At 49.2% G+C, this 21617-nt stretch overlaps 1 protein-coding gene across 2 annotated transcripts in view; it reads right to left on the reverse strand.

The window, feature by feature from the left end:
• pdlim7 (PDZ and LIM domain 7) overlaps nucleotides 1–21617 on the reverse strand; it is a 48563-nt gene that overhangs the window by 14267 nt on the left and 12679 nt on the right. For both annotated transcript variants that reach the window (XM_061233494.1, XM_061233495.1), the window contains exons 3-5: nucleotides 11705–11856; nucleotides 6925–6955; nucleotides 4912–5096 (exon numbers count right to left, since the gene is read on the reverse strand). In XM_061233494.1, the coding sequence (XP_061089478.1) occupies nucleotides 4912–5096; nucleotides 6925–6955; nucleotides 11705–11856 (368 nt within the window). The remainder of the gene's footprint in view (nucleotides 1–4911; nucleotides 5097–6924; nucleotides 6956–11704; nucleotides 11857–21617) is intronic.

Here is a 21617-nt window from a genome sequence, read left to right on the forward strand (position 1 = left end):
ACAGCTCCCAATCTGCTCGTACTGGGTTAGCGCCACTAGCACTGCTCAAATTTCTCTGCATGTGCTAGGCTAGTACCATTAGCACAGCTAACATAAATCAGCGCATGCTAGTCTAGGGCCATTGGCACAGTTTGCATACGTCTGGATGTGCTAGGTTAGGGCCATTAGCACAGCTTGTGTTTTGTCTGCACGTGCTCGGCTAGGGCCGTTAGCACAGTTTGCGTTTGTCTGCACATGCTAGGCTAGGGCCGTTAGCACAATTAACATGCATGGTGCGCAGTCTAGGCTAGCACCGTTAGCACAGCTGAAACGCCATTGCACACGGAAGGCTAGCACTGCAGGCCAGACCAGGCGAGGTAATCGAACACGACTGAGACTTAAGGGCGTATAAGGAGCTGAGGGGAAAGGAGGATAAACTAAGCCCTTAAACTCATCAGATTAGATTTCCGTTTGAGAGGAATCTGGACGGTTTCGGCGAGAGGAGAGAGGCTTGCCAAGTTCTCTGTGAAGACGACAATCAGATTCTTCACAAGAGCCATCCGTCATCCACGCACAGTGGGGAGGCTCCAATCAAAGCCCCAGGACATCTTTGTGGAGGAGCTCAAATCTCCCCTCGCCTTCAAAGGCTGCAGATAGTTCTGGAGAAATGGGTGAGCTACTGGCTGGCCGTTCAAGACACTGCCGCAGAGTCATTGAAGCAATGATGCCATGGCTTATTGGTAATGTTGCTAGAATGTTGCAGAAACGCACACCTCTAAACATTAGTCAAGTGAGGCGAGACAGACATGAACAAGGTGCAGCATAACCTCACAGACATGCAGGGGCACAGGCACATGGGCACAGACACACAGACATACAAAGACACATGGTAACACAAACACACACACACACACACACACACACACACATAAACACTCATGTGACAGACACACAGAGAGACAGGGGCACAGACACAGGGGCACAGATATACAGACACAGACAGACATACAGACACACAGGGGCACATGCCCTTACTTGTTCTCAGGGTGCTGTATCACGATGGGCGCAATAAAAGTTTCAACCCTGAAGAGCAGCACAGATGAAAGACAGGAGGAGGGAGGGAAGGCAAGATTAGAAGAGAAAAATGAAAGCCTAAGAGCTTTATAATGAACAGCAGCAAGACCTAATCCATTAAATACCCCTTCAGAGGGACAGCAATCACCCAGGAACCATTTTAGGCAGGTTTTCATTTCATTTGACAAAACGCATATCGGCGGGTCAGCTGTGACAACACAGGTAACGCTAATGCTCTCTGAAATCTCGGCTAAAACAGGCCGCGGCGCACACGCCCGGCCTGTCTGCAGTAAAGACCATTAATCCAACAGGTTGAGCTGAGAGAGAGAGACGGTCGGGCCTTGAATAAAAACATCACTCAGCCCATCAGCGAGAGAGAGAGAGGGAGAGAACGACGGCTCTAGTTCAGCCGGCAGTGCCGCAATGAAAGGGTGACACTCCGCCTCCCGCTCGCCAGGAAACAACAGCCAGGGGACTGACAGGGTGTGGGCTCGCAGGAGTAAAAGGGCTTCATTTAGTCTTTCATTAGCGGCACTGGCTTTTCCCCCCCACCGCTAATAACAAGCAAGCATTCAGGTTCCCCATTATAAAAGGCAGACACAAATGACAGGAAGGGCTTACTGACTTGTCAGGAGTCTCCAGCTGCAGGAAGAGAAAGAGAGGAGAAGAAAGAGGAGAGGGGCAAAGACAAGAGACAGAGAGAGAGAGAGAGAGAGAGAGACGGGGAGGAAGAGAGAGAGGGAGAGCTCAGTTTGGAAACGCAAAAAAGAAAGTGATGGTTTGAAATTCAAAGTCGGAGGAAGCTGTCAGCGGGCGAGCAGATTGTATCGTTTCGGGGGCGGCGTGCGGAAGAGAGGAGCATGCGTGTGTGACAGGTGGAGGGGAGACGCGGGACGGGGCCGCGTGCGGCACGCCGCCCGTTTGCTCTTCCTTACGCGCACGTCTCCGGAATTAGCACCCCGACCGCGAGCGCGCGTCAGCCCGCCGTTTGACACGGAGCGGGGGAACGCGCTCAGACTTCACTGGCTGTGTCTGGCAGGCAGCAGCCAGGACTTTCTTTCAGATTCCCCTCGGCATTCTCATTATATCCCCAATACATGCAGCTCTGTGCGGACACACACGCACACACACTGTCATACAAGTCTTTATTTAGGTCCACATTTATAAGATACATTATAAGGGCCCAAATATATTTCAGCTGCATTCTGGTGTCCTTCATTTTAGTAGCAGAAAGCATACCCGTAGGGATCTAGCGAACAATATGGAGAATAAATATTTGCATCTCCATTACACACACACACACACACACACACACACACACTACTGTACCTGCTTGCGTAGAAATGCGTTACCACGGTTGCACAATCATATTGAGAAATATCATATTTTCAACCAATAAAAATGCCGTGACGGCAACAGTGATCGATTTCGCTTGCAGTCACGTGTCAAACAAGCAAGGGATTCTTCACGGTCAGAAGACATTATGACGTTAGCCTGTAAGCGTCCTAGCTAGCTAGGTGAAGGCAAAACCTAGTGAAACAATAATAGAAATAATAAACCAAATTAAGAAAGGATAAGATAGATGAGAAAGGAAATAACATTATGAATAAAGCGACAGGAATAGGTAGGTTAATGCAAGATATTGCACATTATTAGGTCAAGTTAGCTCTATGTAGGTAGGTGCAATCTCCCACAACAGTGTAATGCTAGCAGAAATAGGGCATAGTCCAACTGGTTGCAAGTGTTCAATGCTTGTCTAAACTAGCTCTAGGCTTAACGAGCACTTCTTGGGTTAAATCTTTTGCCAACCATGCCGTACTATTTTAATCCAACCAACTACTAAGTAACGTCATGTTAACAGTCAGTCAACGTGAGGTACCGGCAGCTAATCTTTTCCAGCGCTTTATCAATGGAACATCAAACAATGTCTTCATTTCTCCACAGTTTGGCATATTTCCTATTTATACATTAGCTTATAAGATTGAATCAAGGCAATCTACTTTACGAAGGTACTGGATTACTTCCAAAAACCAGCTCGCTGTAATTCATTCAAGCAGAACGCTGCCAGCTGACTGGGACTCTTTTGGCGAACATAGCAACAGTCGCTAAGGACGGAGGGACTTGCGGATATTTAGCCAAGATGTTTAATGAATAATGAATAATCGATGACTGTTCATTAATGTTAACGGAAATTGATCCAGGAAATTGCTGATAATCTCTCTGACATATACACATACACACAAACATGCTTGCACACGGGCATATACAAACGCATACAGAACTCTCGCTGCTACGCAAACACAGACAGACACAGACACACACACCGACAGAGACACCGACAGAGACACCGACAGAGACACCGACAGAGACATACACACACACTCGCGTGATGCTGCACGGTGACTGTCTGAACTGATATTCACCTCACACCCAAAATGATCAGTACATCAGTAGCGATAATCTACATCACCACCAATGCACATAAACTGGACTCTACCCTGTCCACTGTCACACTAAACAGGGCACTGACCTCAGTACCCGCGGGTTTAAACCGCGTAAACCTCCGTTAACTTGTCCTCAAGTCATTAGCGGGCCAGTCAGGTGCTTTTCCCCACTTAGCCTCTAATCTCCCAGCCCACCCATCTCTCCCCCTGCTGCGATCTGAACTTTAATTACCTGAATCCTTTTCATTCTACAAAACAGGAAGGACCACAGCAGACCTCATTACTTCCAAAACAGCAATGAAACTCTTTAAATACCACACCAGAAAAAAAAAGAAAGTGGGGGGGGGGGGGGGGAAGAAAAGAAAAATCAATAAAAATGCAGGAGAACCAGGTAAGGCTGGAATGAGAGGGTACTGCTGGGGGCTACGCGCGCAGAATTAGCTCCTGCTACGTGGGGCTGTCCTAGTAAGGCAAGCGCTCTAAAAGCACATTGGGAAATCAGCACATTCTAGGGGAGGGGAGGGGGGAGAGCGGCTAAAAAAAGCGACCGGTGCCCTGCCAGACCGCCTTAACCCTGGACCGCGTGCGGTCGAACTGCACCGCAGGCTTCGGGGAGACCCGGTCCAGCGGTAGCCTGTCTCTCAGCGGTTAAAAGCACCATCCGATACCCAGTCCTCGTGGAAGTACTCGCATTAACAAAGTGGTTATGCGTCGGTGTGCAGTGGAGTAAACAGAGAGAGGGGAACATTAGTATCCAGACAGCAGATCTTCCTTCTGTCAGGATTGGGATTCTCCTCTCATCCACACACGTGCCGACAACACGCCAACATGGCTCCCCGACATGCTAACGTGCTAATGTAGTCGCTTAATATGCAATCAGGACCAGGACACACACACACACACACACACACACACACACACACACACACACACACACACACACACACACACACACACACACACACACACACACACACACACACACACTAAAGACTGCATAAAGAGGAAAAAAAGAGAGCTGCCATTACTGTAGCCACACACACAGCAGTACTGTACTCCTTTGGGTGAAGAATTTCTACTGATCAAATCACCACATTCATCACAACAGCTCCGGATACAACCTTCAGAGCTGTAATAAAGCACTTTTATTCATCTTTTTCCTCCTAGAATCTGTTCCGGACCTTAACCGTGATACAGGTACACTATAAGGAGAGGAAGCACGATTTCCATAGAAATACGGTTTGTCCCACTGTCTCCTACCGCCCCCTATCTCCCACTGGCAGGTAGTGCAGGGCTCGTTTTCCCCTCTCCGTTTAAGGTTGTTCCGAGGTCGGTGCGGTCAGTCGTCGAAAGCGCACGGAAACGCGAAAGGCCCGGTTGCCGGGTTACGCGGCCAGTTGCCTGGGTTACCTACCCGTTGTGGGGCTGCAGCACGCTGACGGGCTGAAACTTGGGCGCGTACGTGACGGGCCTGACGGCGGGTCCTGTTTGGGCGTGGTTACCGTTACCGCCCGGGGCGAACGGGCGCGCCATCTTGTTTAGCGCGGAGCTGGGGGCGAAGGAGTACTTGGGCAGGCTGGAGGCAGGAGCAAGCTTATCCTGAGTGAGCAACACCATGCGGTTAGACACGGCACACACACACACGCACGCACGCAGATGCACTCTCCCATCTCCCTGTCTGAAAATAGGCTCCATTCAAATTTTATGATCATTATTATTGTTATTTGGATGGGCTCACGGGCTATAGCCGGGCTCCTCCTGAGATTTCCTCTCAGCGGCGAGTTGTTACCGCCGTTTGAATGTTTTTCTTCCCAGCGGGGTTTCCTTTACCTCGACTGCTCGCTTTTTCAGGGTTCGGGCCTGGCTTTTCGCCCAATTTTCTGTTGCATTTCCACTGTAAAAAACTTTGTGACAGTGTCTCGGTAAGAAGCGCTGTATGAACGGTTTAATATAATTGTATTTATTATGATTATAACTATCATAATTATTTTCTGCGGTTTCTATAGCCTTTCTCAGTAGCTCACCCAAATGACTCTGACATGTAGTGACAGTACCAAGCCTCTGGCTAATGTTCCTGCCCCATCAGCTTAATGACAGGAGCTTACACCTCCTACACTGCCTAGCCTGTACCAGTGTGTGTGTGTGTGTGTGTGTGTGTGTGTGTGTGTGTGTGTGTGTGTGTGTGTGTGTGTGTGTGTGTGTGTGTGTGTGTGTGTGTGTGTGTGCGTGCATGTGCATATCTGTATGTGTGTGTGTGTGCGCGCGTCTGTATCCTGTGTGCAGTCTGCCGCGTATGTGCATTTAATATTTTACTATACTGCTCTGACAAATATTTAGTTTGGGAGAAGGCCAAGTTGACTGCCTCCCCGTACACCCCTGATTGAGCAAAAATAAACCTGCCTGACTGATGTCTGACTGAAGACCCAAACGCACATTCAGGGTCTGACTGCAGAGTACAGGTCTGTGTGACAGTGGCACAAATGCCACGTTATGGCATGGAACGTCCACTAGGTGGAAGTCTTTCATACTTTTATTATCCTCCTGTCACTCATATTGACATCTGCTTAAAAACAGTCTCAGCCTAGATTTCCCCTTCGATGTTTTGCCGCGACAATCTTTTAATATACTTCGGAATACAACTACATTCCTAGAGTAATTTCCTTTTAATGTAATCATTTTAAATGCCATTAATAATATTCTGGCACTGAAGGAAATGTGTACATCGAGTTATGAGATGTGAGATGTGTTTACTGCAGGTGCTCGTATGAAATGCCTACACATTCCTGCCAGCCAGGGCCCTTCCCACAGTCAGATCTGAGCTTATGAAGCAGGGAGATGGAGCAGTGCATTCTGGGAGATGTGTGCATCGTTCAAATCCAGCAGCTCAACCCACACAGGCGATTCACGACACAGGCAGAGTTAACTACCGCTGTAAACCAATCACAGGGCGAAGGGCAATGAGTCTGCTCCAGCCAATCGATCGGACGGCGGGGGCTGATATCGGCCCCAGCTCGCCAATCGCGGGGGCCTTATAATGGCTTCCGTGTGACAGGGGCCTGATTCACACAGCCCCAGGCAAGGGAGACTGACCCAGGATTCCTCAACATGTGAAGGTGTTAGCCCCCGATAATGACATGAATCTATGTGCCCTTATCTGCCCATAGAGGGTCCATAGTGTGAAGAGATAACGGTGTTTAACACACGCTTATCTCTCAAGAGGAAGCCAGGTTTGTTGTTAAACTGAGTGATAGAGGGGTTTTGGCGCGTCTCCCAGCCCAAACGGCCAGAACAAACATTTAAACAGACAGACGGGGCCTCCTGTGAGTACAGGCCCTGTGATACTGGGCTGAGGCTGCAGACGCATCGTGACCCTTCGCCCTGCGTGTTAGCGCTCCACCCGCCCTGCACCCGCCCTGCATCCGCTTACCTTCAGCTCAGACCCTGCCGGATGGGCGGCTCTGGAAGAGAAGAGAGGAAGGAGTGTGGTGAGTAACACCCCGCACCCAAACAGCACCAAAAGCAGTAACAGCACCACCCAGCACTGTAAGAGCACCACCCAGCACTGTCACGGCACCACCCAGCACTGTAACAGCACTGAGCGGCACCACCCAGAACTGTAACAGCATGAAAAGCAGTAACACCATAACAGCACTGTTACACTACTGAAACAGCATCGTAACAGCCCCGTTACACTACTGAAACAGCACTGTAACGGAATCACCCAGCACTGTAACAGCACCGTTAAGGGTACTGAAACAGCACCGTAACAGCCCCATTACACTACTGAAACAGCACTGTAACGGAATCACCCAGCACTGTAACAGAATCACCCAGCACTGTAACAGCACCGTTAAGAGTACTGAAACAGCACCATAACAGCACTGTTAGAGTACTGAAACAGCACCGTAACAGCCCCATTACACTACTGAAATAGCACTGTAATGGCATCACCCAGCACTGTAACAGCACCGTTAAGAGTACTGAAACAGCACCATAACAGCACTGTTAGAGTAATGAAACAGCACCATAACAGCACTGTAACAGCACTACCCAGCACTGTTAGAGTACTGTAACCGCACCACCCAGAATTGTAACGTTATCACTGAGCACTGTAACAACACCCAACACCAATCAATGTTTTCTGAACTTTCAGCCTAAATGTTATAACATTTAACATATAACTGTAAACTTCCTTTTTTCAGGAACGGTGTACGTTACAAGACACTTCTACAAACCTTTCATCATAAGCTATAGCTTTTAACCTTTGGTGTAGTTCAAAAGTCAGCTTGCTATATCTGGAACCAGCGGTATTCTTAAGACACCATGCTCAGTGAAATTCTTTTGACCGAATTGTATTGTGCAATCCATAACATTCGACAACCACACACTCACTTTCTCTCTCCCTCTCCCTGACTCTGAGTTGTGTGAGTTTGACTGACAGCACGGGGGGGGGGGGGGGGCAGAAGAACAGTATGTGCTTGCCAAATCCACTCGGCCCGTACGTTTGAAGCCCGTTGTGCGAGAGACAAGAAAGCTCTGTTCCCGGCACGGAACCTTCCGGCACGCATTCGGGTCACGTTTTTATGATTGGCGTACGCATGGACATGGCTTTCCGTGATGTACTTTTCTAAAATAAAGGAGGGGGGTTATGACAGACATAAATCACGGGCACAAAAACAGCAGCGGATACTGTAATCATGGCCGGGGACCCGCAGAGGGGGGATAATGAGGTCCGACAGCTTTAAATATAGGGCCGGGCCGGGTGAAACCCGACGCCGGCCCAGAGCTGTGACCCGCACTGTTTGCAAATAGCAGAGCACATGACTGGTGTTCAGGATCTCAGCAAGACCTGCTGTTTCAACAGCTTCAACAAGAGCAAAACACTGTGAAAAACACGCACAATAACACACACACTCACACAGCGAACCACAAATGCATCTACACACACACACACACACCAATGGGACACAACCCAATTGTGAAGCTCGGAACACAATGTACCTATAAACCACACATAAAGCTGGAGCGCAGGAGCACTGGAACACAGACAAACATGCACAAGTCATCCATTACATGCCCCAGAGGGAATCTTCATTTTAACTCCTCCGCATTACATTCTATCGACAGGAATGTACACGGAAACTGAACCGCGTATGAAAACTAGCCTTTCTTCCGTATCCATTTCTCATACCTCTAAAGCAGAACTCAGAAGCAAAATCAAGGCTATAGCCAATGGGTCGCGGATTCAAATCCTGTATATGTACTGTAAGTACAGCACCTAGTTTTGTTGAGCCTGTGGCCTCTGCAAGGACCCAAACCGAACCTCAAACACGACTTAACACCCGCACTCTGTAGCTTTCTCACACAGCTGTGGAGGGCACAGTCCTTCAAACCATAAACAGAGACAAACACACAGGCCATAGTCTTCCATGCAGACCATATCTGCAGAAAGATTGTGCCTTGTAGAGAGAGCCCTTGTAGAAATGCAGTGTTCCTGATAATCAGTTCACGCTAGTTTCGCTTTTGAAAAAAGGCAAGAAAAGGCCAAACGTAAATCACAGATAAGCTCGATAGGTGTAGTGGGTCAAATAACTGCACTTAGAATAAGATCCACAAAAAACATGATTTTGGGTAATTAACTACTTACGTACTCACTAGATACCCAAGAAAGACTGCTGCAACACAGAACCACACAAAGCTAGAACCTCAGTACTAGCTGTGAATAAGCACCTTTGAAGGTGGTTCCACGGACAGAGCATAGTCCTGGTGCTTTTAGTCTCCCTGTTCTCTCTCTCACCCTGTTACCTCATCCAGGTCTGCTCAAGTACCAATCATCTCAATGCGATTGCATCAAGACAACCAATCATCAACAACATCAACCTCTCAAGTCGAAATTACACATTTCGGGCCACGTTGAAGTTGGAATCTGACGGTGAGTGGCACTATCTGAGCTGAAGGAATAGAAAGCTTCCGGTCAGGGTAAGGACTGTTTGGGCTGTACACTAGAACAGGGTTCACATTTAGACGGCTTCTCCTACCGCTTCTTCTTAGCCTGAATTGTGTGGACCAGGGATGGTTGTGGCTCTCCATGGATGCCCAATCATGTTCCATGGAGGGCCGAGATTATGCCAAGAGGTTTTCACTCCAGGCTATCACTATACCAGCTGACATCACTAATTAACACACCTTCAACCAGAGAGAAGGTAACCACTGAATCAAATCAGCCGGGGTAGTGATCGGTTGGAACGAAAACCCGCATATTCTCTGCCCTCCAGGGTACCCCTGGCATAGACCTTTTCTGCCTACGGCTCTAACCCTATCCACCGGACCCGCTGCGAGAGGCACGTACAGGTGATGGCAGAGTTAAAGCACAGAATAAACAGCTCTAGTTCTGGCAAAAAAAAACTCAGCCACACCCAGCTTTCAGGAGAAATTCCAATGAGAGAACGAAAAAAAAGAAAGAAATGCATCCAATCCTGTCTGGGAGGAATGAAAGGGCCAACTCAAACAAGAGCAGCAGCAGAGGACCAATCACAGGGCCTGCCAAGAGGAGGGGGCGGGGGAATGTGAGGCAGGGCTGAGAGGGCGGGGACTGAGAACAGAAAGACCCTGCATGTGGACCATGTTAAAGGGAAACAAAGAAAATAAATAAAACATAGTTTTCCTCGATACTGCTGTTCGAGAACTTCCAGACGGCCACAGATCTGGTGGGAGAAACATTTCGCAACCTCGCAAGGAAATGACCTCTGACGAGAGAGTGTTACCAGTGTTACACAAACACAGGAACTGGCCCAGACACGTCAGTCCAATCTGCCTCAGCTTCCAGACCCGGAACGCTATCGGGGTTCGACCGGAACGTGCCCGGAAGGCCGGTTCGAGGGGGGAAACAGAGTACGAGACCCAACACTTTACATGGCCCTGCTCCTGCACAAGCTTGGATACACTTTAAACACCATTGCTTACCGAGTGTGTGACCGTGTGTGTGTGTGCATACATGTCTAGTGTGTGGCAAGTCTGCAGAAGCATACTGTATGTGTGTGTATGTCAGTATGAGAGCTGAGCACGTTTTTGCATTTTTGAAAGTGTTCCAAGAGTTCCAAGATCACTTGCTCAACTCAGAATAGCCCACCAGCCATGTAAATTTTCACATACAAACACACACACACACACATACACATACACACACACACACACACACACACTATACAGCCCCACACTACACAAGCTGTCCAACAAGCCTCAGTCCACCACTTCTGACCTAAAGTCTTCAGATAACCTGACCTTCATCGACTCTCTGGAACAGACAGTCTCTTACTTTGAGCATTTCACTTGGCTTCTCTCTGTCCGACATTCAACCTAATTATACCTGAAAGTCAGGATCATCTTTCCAAAGATTATGGAGAAAAGAAAGAAAGTAAAAGCAAGACCGGGAGTTCCAAGCCCTGCAGGTCACCTCATAGCTCTGCTATCTTTTCTTTGATCCTTCTAATAAACACTTCCCCCTTCACCAGCCAGTCACAAGTCCCCTTCCTTCACACCAGCCAATCACACTCAGTAAATTCTTCTTAGCATGACATCGTCACTAAGTCTACCTCACCAACCCTGCTAACTACATGTTTATGACAGTGACAGGTGAGGGCCTGGTTACAGTGAGTGGCAGGTGAGGGGCGTGTGCAGTGAGAGTGAGTGGCAGGTGAGGGGCGTGTGCAGTGAGAGTGAGTGACAGGTGAGGGGCGTGTGCAGTGAGAGTGAGTGACAGGTGAGGGGCGTGTGCAGTGAGAGTGAGTGGCAGGTGAGGGGCGTGTCCAGTGAGAGTGAGTGGCAGGTGAGGGGCGTGTGCAGTGAGTGAGTGACAGGTGAGGGGCGTGTGCAGTGAGTGTGAGTGACAGGTGAGGGGCGTGTGCAGTGAGTGTGAGTGACAGGTGAGGGGCGTGTCCAGTGAGAGTGAGTGACAGGTGAGGGGTGTGTGCAGTGAGAGTGAGTGGCAGGTGAGGGGCGTGCGCAGTGAGAGTGATTGACAGGTGAGGGGTGTGTGCAGTGGGAGTGAGTGACAGGTGAGTGGCGTACCTTGTGAGTGAGTGACAGGTGAAGGGCGTACCTGGTGAGAGTGAGTGGCAGGTGAGGGGCGTGTGCGGTGGGAGTGAGTGGCGTGTGCGGTGGGAGTGAGTGACAGGTGAGGGGCCTATCTGGTTAGCGTATGGCAGTACCTGGTGAGAGTGAGGGCCAGGGAGTCTGTGGCTGCTCGGATCTTGTTCTGTGCCTCCACGTGGGTCATGTCCTCAGTTTTGGAGTCGCAGATGGAAACCACAGCGTCTCCCACGCCCACACCTGCCTGCGCCGCCTTTCCCCCCGGGGTCAGCTGTGGGACAGAGGGGGGCCAATCAGGACAACTGTACAGCCTTATCATTAAATCAGGGCACCCATAAACACTACAGCCCAATCAGGAAACCTGGACAGCAGTACTGCCCAATGAGGACACCCACACAGCATTATTGTCCAATTAGGGCACACAACAGTTACAGTACACTCAACTCTAACAGCGGCGTTGCACAATCCACACACACACACACACACACACACACACACACACACACACACACACACACACACACACACACACACACACACACACACACACACACACACACACACACGGCAGACCTTTGACCCGTCACATGAAGTCAGTAAAAACAGACATGAACAAGTCCCCCTCATCGCTCCAGCACCGCCCATAACACCCCAGTCCATCCTCTGCACCCTGACCTTGGTGGAGATTAAAAGCAAACAGCTAGGCAGGAAAAGGAAATGCTTCTGTGCATTCCCACAGTACTACAGGGCTAAGGAAGAACTAAGCCCAGAAATATTTCAGGAAAGAAAAAGAAAAAAAAAAGTTTCACAGAGCAGCCGGTTTAATTTAAAGAGAAACTAGAGCACAGGAATTCAAAGTAAACCCCCCCCCCGGGGCCTCAGAATAACAGGTGAAATGTGCAGCAGTGATCGCTGCCTTTTTCCTGGTATGGTGCAGAGGTGCCAAAGCACGTTCCCCGATGACCTGGAGAGTGTCCCCTGAGCTTCACCCAAAACCCGTGGCCTGTGCCGGGCTCAGATAACCACATTTCCAGTAGCAGACCTGGGCATCTGCCCAATGATATGCAAGGGTTGGAATACTTCTAATGTTCACTTTTCAATCTAGGTTTAACCAATTGCAACTTTTCCCTATGGCCAGAAGAGTGTTTTTGGTTGGTTGAACTGGTTAACTCCATGCATGACAGGAGAACCTGGGCCAAAGTGTCACCATCATCGACACAGCAACGTTGGTTCAACGTGAGAAGGGAAATGTGAGAAGGGAGTGAGCAAGATTACTTACTAATTACAGGGTCATCTCACTAGCCAAACGGCCTCATAACAAACAGAAAATCTGCAGAACACATCTTCACTGAGATTTGGACACATGGTCTTCACATGGGGCAAGTCTTGTCATGTCTCTTTCACGCATTAATTGAGCCAGCTTATTTCCCCAATTATTCTACCTCCTGGCTGAAGAACTGTGCCAATTAGCAACTTCAGGTGACAAAAATACTGGGGAGGACTTTTACTTTCTGGACCTGAATTGCCCAGCTCTGGAAGTAGTGCAAATAACGTGTTCCATAATCTGCAGGTTTGATTCCTGACAGTGGTTGTACCCCCCCAAACAGCTCTCCTGAACTGATGAGGAAATTTCCGGAGCACTGCATGGGTCCCAGCCTTACACATTACATTTTCGGTATAGTAAGAATAATATCAGGTCTGTTGAATTGCTTCAGTAAGTACCCTGCCACTGGGTGATAAGTTATTGAAAAAAAAAAAAAAAAAAAAAACAGTGAACCTGGCCAAGTGTGTACTTGAGCACACAAATGATGCGAAATGGCAAATGAGTGGGTGATTTGCAAGCCTGTGTTGCCCATAAAGGGAGAATACACCCTCTCGCACCTCACACTTGCTCTCTGAGTGCTAAAACATCACAGGTGAATGTGAAAGGTTTAAAACATATCGGCGTCATGACAAAACGCATGTCAAGAGCCCCTCGCTCAATTCTGAAGTAGCACATTGCAAGGACCTTGTAGTGATGGAGCGCCTCCGCGCTATTGAAGATGACTCTGCCAGTAATCAAGAACCGTATTTCTCACTCTGAAAGATTTCTTCAGATGTGGAGAGACACTTCAAAAGGAACGCATTCCGGCGGAATGAATACACCAATTTCAAAACCCGCCGCCTCCTCCCTCCGCCATACTGCGAGGGTCACGTCTTGACCGTCGGGAAAAAAATAAATAAAAAATAAGCGAATCTTTGTGCCGGTCTGATTTCAAACATCCCAATTTTCCATCTCGTTGGAAAACCCAGAGTGCGTGGCTAGTCATGCAAGTTCAAGCTCGGGATTACGCCGCCGATTCAGCCCGATGGAAATCTCTGATCCTGCGCCAAATGTTTTCCAGCTGGGGCTGCCATGGTTTGGTCCCGAAATGAGCCAATAGCGCAAGGAGCCCGGACCACAGGAGCCAATAGCACGCGAGGCCGCCGTGACAAGACCCTTTCTGCAGCAGGCCCTTTTAAGTTTTCCCTGGCTCCCGTTGGGCCTGTAATGGAAATAATCAGGCCACACCTCCTCCACTCTCTCCCACCAATCAGGACAAGGGTGAAGTGGTTCCGCTGACCCTTTTCTGCCCGGTTACAGTTTCTCCGCCCCTGCTCCTCCTCCTCCTCCTCCTCATACCCCTTCATTGGGTACTAGAGGATCCCAATGAGTGTCAACCCTCCGACTATGAACCTTACACCACCGCCGCCCCACACACCCAGCACCCCCACCTCCATTCCGGCTGTCCTGCTCAGTTTAGCCCTTACATCGCAAAGTCTGTGGTCAGCTTCCAGAGCAGCGCGATGGGCATTTGTGTCATCGTTGACATTGGTTCTTGTGGAGTGACACAGAACAAGGTAACTCACAATAAAGAATTCACTCCTCCCAGAGAGTCCTTTCATCTTCTCCCAGCACAGAGAGCACAGTAGTTTTAACAGCAGCTGCCAGTGGAGTTGAAAGATCCTTGTGGGATTAAAGACTGTTGCAGGGCAGCGACGTGCATGTTTACGTACAGGATTGTGAGAGGGCCCGTCGGGGGGAGGGAGGGTGGAAGCTTCCCCACAGGAGCAAGAGAGCAAGGAGGTGAAAGGAGGTGAAAGAAGCCGCAGAGGAACATCAGCCAGGGCCCCAACCCCTGACAGCTGGCCTGTTTGGGGCGAGGAGGTCCCCTCAGCAGCTCAGCAGAGGAGGTGTTGAGCTGGCGGCCCCTGGAGGCATCATTCCTTGCCTTGCTACTCAAACGGCGTTCCCTGGATCATGGGTGAGCCAATATTCGGGCCACCTCAGGTTCTGGAAGATTCTCCCAGGATGGGAAGCTCTGGGTCTCTGAGTGGAACTAGCTCAAACTGTTATTGGAATCAACTTTGGTATGAAAAGTTGAAAGGATTCCAGAATGAAGAAAATGCTTCTTTTGACTTACATGTATAGTCAGTGACATTTAACTTGTGTCTAAAGGGTTGAATTAGTTTGAATAAATTATTTGACCAAGGTCTGCTCAGGTTTTATGATCCTTTTGCAGTTTCGCCAAACGTTTCAACTCCCAGACACCTCCCACGTGCACCCGTTTATGAGACCCAATTAAAATGCTGCAAATCCTGGTCTGTGTAATACAGAGGCGGGGTGAAGACAGCACTGTTACTCCCTTTCACTTAGCCCGTCTACAATATCTGCTTCAGCACGAGGAGGAGCCATTTTGGCTCTGAATTGCCCGGTCCCGTTCTCCACAGAACGAGCGCGATAAGCAACCGCAGCACGTCAGTGCCGGCGGCGAAAACCGAAGCTTATCGTGTCTCACAGAATGACAAGCTGCTCTATCATTAGTCACCAGGCCCTGCTGGCATTAATAATATTTCATATTGCCTTTCCGCAGCTTTTCAGGAGGATACAAGCGGCAGGTTCAGGAAACAGATTGCGGGGCTGCCGTTCCTCTGTGGCCAGGTCACGACGCTTTGGACGCAGGCCTCAAATGTGTGGTGAATTCTTTGACACGCGGGACACGTTCCCACGTTAAATGCCAATTACTCCAAGTTCAGAAAAGCAAAGGACAATTTCCTGTATGCGTTCCAGAAGGTTTGCGGCAAGACGTTTTATGATAATTTCTTTATTTGCCATTTAATTCGGTATGTTCACATAACTCCCTGTTCCCAGATTAGCCTCTCCCCTGCTCACAGGAGTAATTGATGAGCCCTTCTCAGTGTCCTATTTAAAGACCTAAACCGCCACACATCTACATTACCTATATCACACAGTGCACACACTGACAACAGCAGCTGTAGGCTACACGTGGCTTTTTTTAGGACACAATACTATTATTATTACAGTTCCCGTGACCCCCCCCACCTGCAAGGCTCTGCTCCAACTTCCCCTATTATTAGTTTTGTTGGATCTGGCTAATTGTAACCGTAAGCTAACCACGGATATGACCGTGGTCCCTGCTGTGGGCACTCGTACTGACCTAGTCACAAGCTAGGTGTGGGCAGAGCCAGAAGTGGGCAGAGCTAGTTGCAGAGCTAGACAAAAATCAGAGAGCTACACCGCAAACCTGCCACAGCAACTCCATGGAAAGGAGCCCCAAGGCAACAGAGGAAGAGGGGACCAAGAGGGTGCGAGAGAGACGGAGGGAGGGGAAAGGGTGCAGGAGTAGACCGTGGCGAGGAGGAGAGAGGAGAGCTGGCTGGATGTTGACGGATGGGACCACCTGTATGGGCCCTGGTCTCGGGTGTCACACACAGCTGTCGGTCTCTGGGGGTGGGTGACACAGGAGCGCTGAGGTCAGGGATTTGGGGGATGGAAATATCCTCCCGTGCGCAGTTCCCCCTCTACCACCACCCTTCAGAAGAGGGGCCGTGTACGTCAGCCATCGGGCCGAATGGGTCCCGCGCACGTTCACCTACAGGGGCTAACTGCTTACAATTACGCTGAACAAGGGCTATTTATTTACCAACAGCCAATTACAGGGCCGCTGTAGCGTGAACGGCCAAATGCTAATGACACGAAAAAAAAAATATGTTCGCTCAAAATAGTTTACAATAAATGACAATAAACCTACCTGAGTAAGTGCTAATGAATCTGAGCAATTGTTTTAGCCTACTCACATTGCCCATGGCTAATACTTAAGCTACATCATTCAAACGTGCACATAAAGTCAAATGATGACCTGTATGCACAATATTAGCATCCCTTCAACGCCAAACACTGTTAAAGCTGCTTTACTCTGCAGCACAGCTTGTAGGGCTAGGACTTCACAAACACCAACATGGGCAGACCTACCAGTGTGATCTGTACCACTCTGATTAACATGTGAAAGGCCAGAGCTGATGCTATCGGGTATTTGGATTTAAAAATGCCTCCGACGCTGTAAATGCTATGCTCTCCTCCTTCTATTGCTTTCCCTAAATATTTGGCCTTAAGACTACTGAAATTCTAAATAAAATCAACTCAGTGAAGAAATACAGGCAGTTTCTCATCACAAAAATACCCCTGCCAACCAACAGGAAGCATGTACTGGTACCCAGGTATGAATGAGATCAGCAACTGAAGCAAAAGTTTAAAAAATCTAATCAAAAGATATCTAGCCTAATTTTGCACAACAATACCACGTCATTGCAATGATTTGATGAAGATAAAGACTGTCAGTGGGGACAAATAATTGTGAGTCTTGTAGTTATAGAAATTATGTTTAATCCATAGCTTCACAAAGATAACACCGCAGTCATCTTCATATTTCAGTTTTGCACAAACTGAAACTTTCAAAATACTCTGAACAGACTACATGTTGGATAAGGACACAGATTTGTGTGTGGTTCCGGCTCACACAAAAGAAAATATCTTTTTCAGTAGAATTGGGGAGTAGGAGGAGATAGAGTTTTTGGGTAATAACAGCTTCTAGGCAGAAAAAAGCCAGCCTTGTCAGAGGCTGGTAGCCCTGTCCACAGTGGGGTTTCACTAATCCACACTTTCCCCTCCATCCCTCGCTAACATGCACCATCTGTTACTGCCTGTCACCACCGGGGGCGCCGTGTCGATGAGATCTCCTCTTACATCACCGGCAGTGAAGCAACACCCCAGTAAATCACAGCGGTACATTACGCTGACGGCTAAGGTGATACCTCGCCCGCTTCAGTCACCTGACGGCCCAGTGGAGCGACAGAGGGAGGGGAGGAGGGGAGAGAGTGATGGGGAGAGAGAGGAGAGGTGCATGAGAGAGAGAGAGAGAGAGAGAACAGAAAGTGAGAGATAGGGAGGAGAGAGAATAGCCCACAGCTCAACAAGCACATACTCGCCTGTGTAAGGCTGGGACCCATCAGCAGACTGATTGCGAAAGTGTCGGTGTTGCGTCACCCCTCCCGCACACACAAACAGGTGTGCAGTGGGACCTCGGCGCTGTCGCAGGCAGACTGGAGGAGCGAGTGCCTGCAGGCCAATCGCCACCACCCAAAATGCATTCTGCTCCAGCGCCACAACACAACACATCAGCTCCCACCACGGTACAAAGCACCGCATCCTGCCACAGACTGAGGGATTACATCACCGCCCGTTATTACAGCACAAGCGCACACATACAACAGAACAGAACATACGCACTCTCTCTCACACACACACACACACACACACACACACAACAGAACATACGCACTCTCTCTCTCACTCACACACACACACACACACACACACACACACACAACAGAACATGGGCACGCACGCACGCACACACAGCAGAACGTGCGCACGCACACACAAACACACACACACACACACAGCAGAAAAGGACTGCGTGTGCACACACACAGAAAACAGAACATGCGCGTGCGCACACAAAAGAACGTTGCCAGCATACGCCTCTGACAGGAAATTAATCTGCGTGAGATCATCTCTCAGTCTCACTCCCTTTTCTTTCCTTCACTCAAACTCCTCTCTCCCACTCATGGGGCCAGAAAAAGAGACCTCCCTCTCTCTCTCTCCCCCTCTGCATCCCTCCCTGCCTTCCCCTCTCCCTGCTTTTTGAATAAATCAAACGAGCATGATCTCACAGCTCCGAAACATCAAGGTGCAGTCTCATTACATTAGAGGCAGGCCGGCGGGGCCAGTAAATTACAGCCTGTGTGCGGCGGAGAGGCTCCGTCAGCCGGGCGGAAAGGCCGGGGGCCCCATCACTCATCCCGCCGGCCCACATCCTGACGCGCGGGAGCCTTGGCCAAACCGACACGGTCATATACGGTCTCAGACGGAGTGAGGCAAAACCCTGTGCGCGTAACGTCACGGCGCGCCCGGACTACCGCCCTTCACACGACCGTGGGAGTTTGTTTATCCCTTTCGGTCCCGACAGCGCCCTATGGCACTCCAGCGTAACTACCGTAAAATCTGGCACTATACCTTTTCAACCTATCAAAATGACAGCTTTGGGCTATTGTTTTGGGCCCCTATTAAAACCCTACTAAATTCTCAGCTTCTCAACTGAAGCCAAACCCCCCCCCCCGTTGGGATTTGGGTGGAGGCCTTCATATTGGGCTTGGGACTGAAATCATTCATGCGCAAACTCGACGGTGCCCTGTGTGTGTCAGACGCCATGCGGCGGAGATGGCAGGTGGGTCAGCGTTGGTTCTGGGGGCGGGCGAGCGGGATGGGTCGAGCCGGGTGGAGAACCCCTCAGGACGCGCTCGGTGCGCGAGTCAGCCAGGGCGTTACGCACCGCAGGAGACCCCGTGCTGACGGGCCTTCTCTCCCTCATAAGGCCTGAGCCTGGCTCCGTGGAGGGAGAGAGTGTCCAGTCTAAACACATCTGCCTGTAAACCTCCCGTAAAACTCTGCTCAATTCTGTCACTTCCCGTAGAACTCTCCTCAATTCGGTCACCGAATTTATTTGTATAATTATTTTATCATTTATTTTTGTATTATTTAATGTTATTATTCTTGAACATACAAAAAGAAATATATATACACATCTTTTGAGATGCATCAACTGAAAACGCTTGCTCAAGGCTGTTCCTTTGTGCTCCTCTGTCATAATGCCTCAATTTTATCTTTGACTATGTTAAATAAATAAGCTTAAAAATATACTATTATTAAGCATTTCTCTGCTATGACAGAGGATGACAGCTAGACTGGACCATGTCAGATGCCAACGGTAACGGTATGGGAACTGTCAACCACAGCCACGCTCTCTAAAGCTTTTACAGGAAGACCATTCAATTCCAGTGTCATGGACTCCATTTCCCACAATGCATTTCAGAAACATTTTCCAGTTAGTGGAATGCAGGAGATGGATCGCAGGGTAAACAGACCCACAAGGGAAAAAAAGAGAATGCCTAACAGGCTGGCGTGAAATGCCACAGCTAATCCAATCCAACAGCAGCAATGAAGCGACAAGATTTCAGTTAGCGCTTCACTCCCCATAGACTTCAAACGCCTAGACATACATCTGCAGCAGGGTGTAGGCTATCTACCACAGTTAGTTACTTAGCGGACACTTTCATCCAAAGTGACTCAGTTGATTAGACCAAGCAGGAGCCAATCCCGCATTGGAGCAATGTCGGGTTGCTCAAAGGCCCAACAGCTGTGGTGATACTGGGGCTTGAACCACCAACATTTCGGGTCCCGGTCAAGCAACTTCGACACTAGGCTATAAGGCTGCCTCAAGCCGTACAATGCAACAGACATTCGACACAACGGACAGATATCCGACTCACTGGACTTCAGCCCAAGCCACTGGACAAGCAGAGTAACGTGCGAGAACATCGGTACCCAACACACCATCGTGGGCCGTGAGGAAAATTCCTATTATGAAAGGTAAGCTCAAGTAAAAGGGATAAAGATAGGATATATCGTCAGTTTAAAGGCCTTTGATATCGCTCAAAACTCAGCAGGTACAGATAATTTCCCTTCGCACGCGCGCAAGTCCTTCCAGAGCGAAACGGTACTTGCGAGGTCACAGAGTTTCCGTTTGTTGGCAGTAGTTATCCTTGGCTCCGAAGCCGAATACAATCGCCCTCATATTTCAGCAGTAAGAGTCTGCCTGGGGGATTCTGTACAGCTTGCTACAGGATTGATTTTAATTGTTTGCCAAATCGATGGATGTGGACGGCAGAGCGGGAGAAACCGCAGACCCCGTTCCTTTTCCCTCCACGTTCATTTTTCACGTTCCCTCTCTTCTCCAGCCGCCTTTAGGTCAGGTTTTTTTTAGGCCGTGTGGGAAGTGCGGGGAGCCACAGGTCCAGGCGGGTACGTCACCCGTTCCGCTGAGATTCCTCGACGTCGAGCGACGTCGTCCTTCCCGCTGCCGGAGGGAGCGGCTCGTTGTCTTTTGCGCGACTGTTTGGGCTCGTTTGAGAGGGGAGAGAAAAAGAAAACAAAAAAAGGCCCGGTCGGTCACGGCTCCAGGGGAGACGGTCTGCAGTCAGCGCTCTGATATTAGTGAGTCATGTTGAGACAGAGCAGGGGGCGAGCAAAACTCATGCTGGGGCTGGGTAGGGTGGGGGGAGTACCATTGCCTCATCTTAACATTTTCTCCTAAAAAGGAATAAAGCATGCCATTTTTGGTCACTAAAAAAAATAAATAAAAAAACTGTTTCTGTTTTTTTTTCTCCCCTTTAGTCACTCCACTTTACTGCTTTTTTCCCGGTGAATGAAAAAGTAAAAAGTAATGGTGGGACTTGACAGAAATGGGCCGTGCAAGGAATTCTCAGACTTTCAGTCCTCACTCGAATTTTCAGGATTAATGATCCGGCAACAGTTATTTAGCAGTGAGTCCACGGCTGGCTTTTTACGGATGTGCTGAGAGCCGGCCAATAAAAGTGTGAGCTGATAAGGCGGTGGGTTAAGTCAATAAAGTGCTGGCCGTGTTTCTCTCCTGTAGGGCTCAGAACGACAGCAGCCACTCCGGACCGCACCCTGCACGACGTGTTTACACTGCCATTTCTCACTCACACACGACTCGAATTAGTGTGTTCAGACCAACTGACTGCCAATTTATGCAATGAAATGAGTCTCACAGGAGTAATAAGACCATGAAT

Source organism: Conger conger, chromosome 3 (genome assembly GCF_963514075.1).
Source record: "Conger conger chromosome 3, fConCon1.1, whole genome shotgun sequence".
NCBI classification, from domain to species: Eukaryota; Metazoa; Chordata; class Actinopteri; order Anguilliformes; family Congridae; genus Conger; species Conger conger.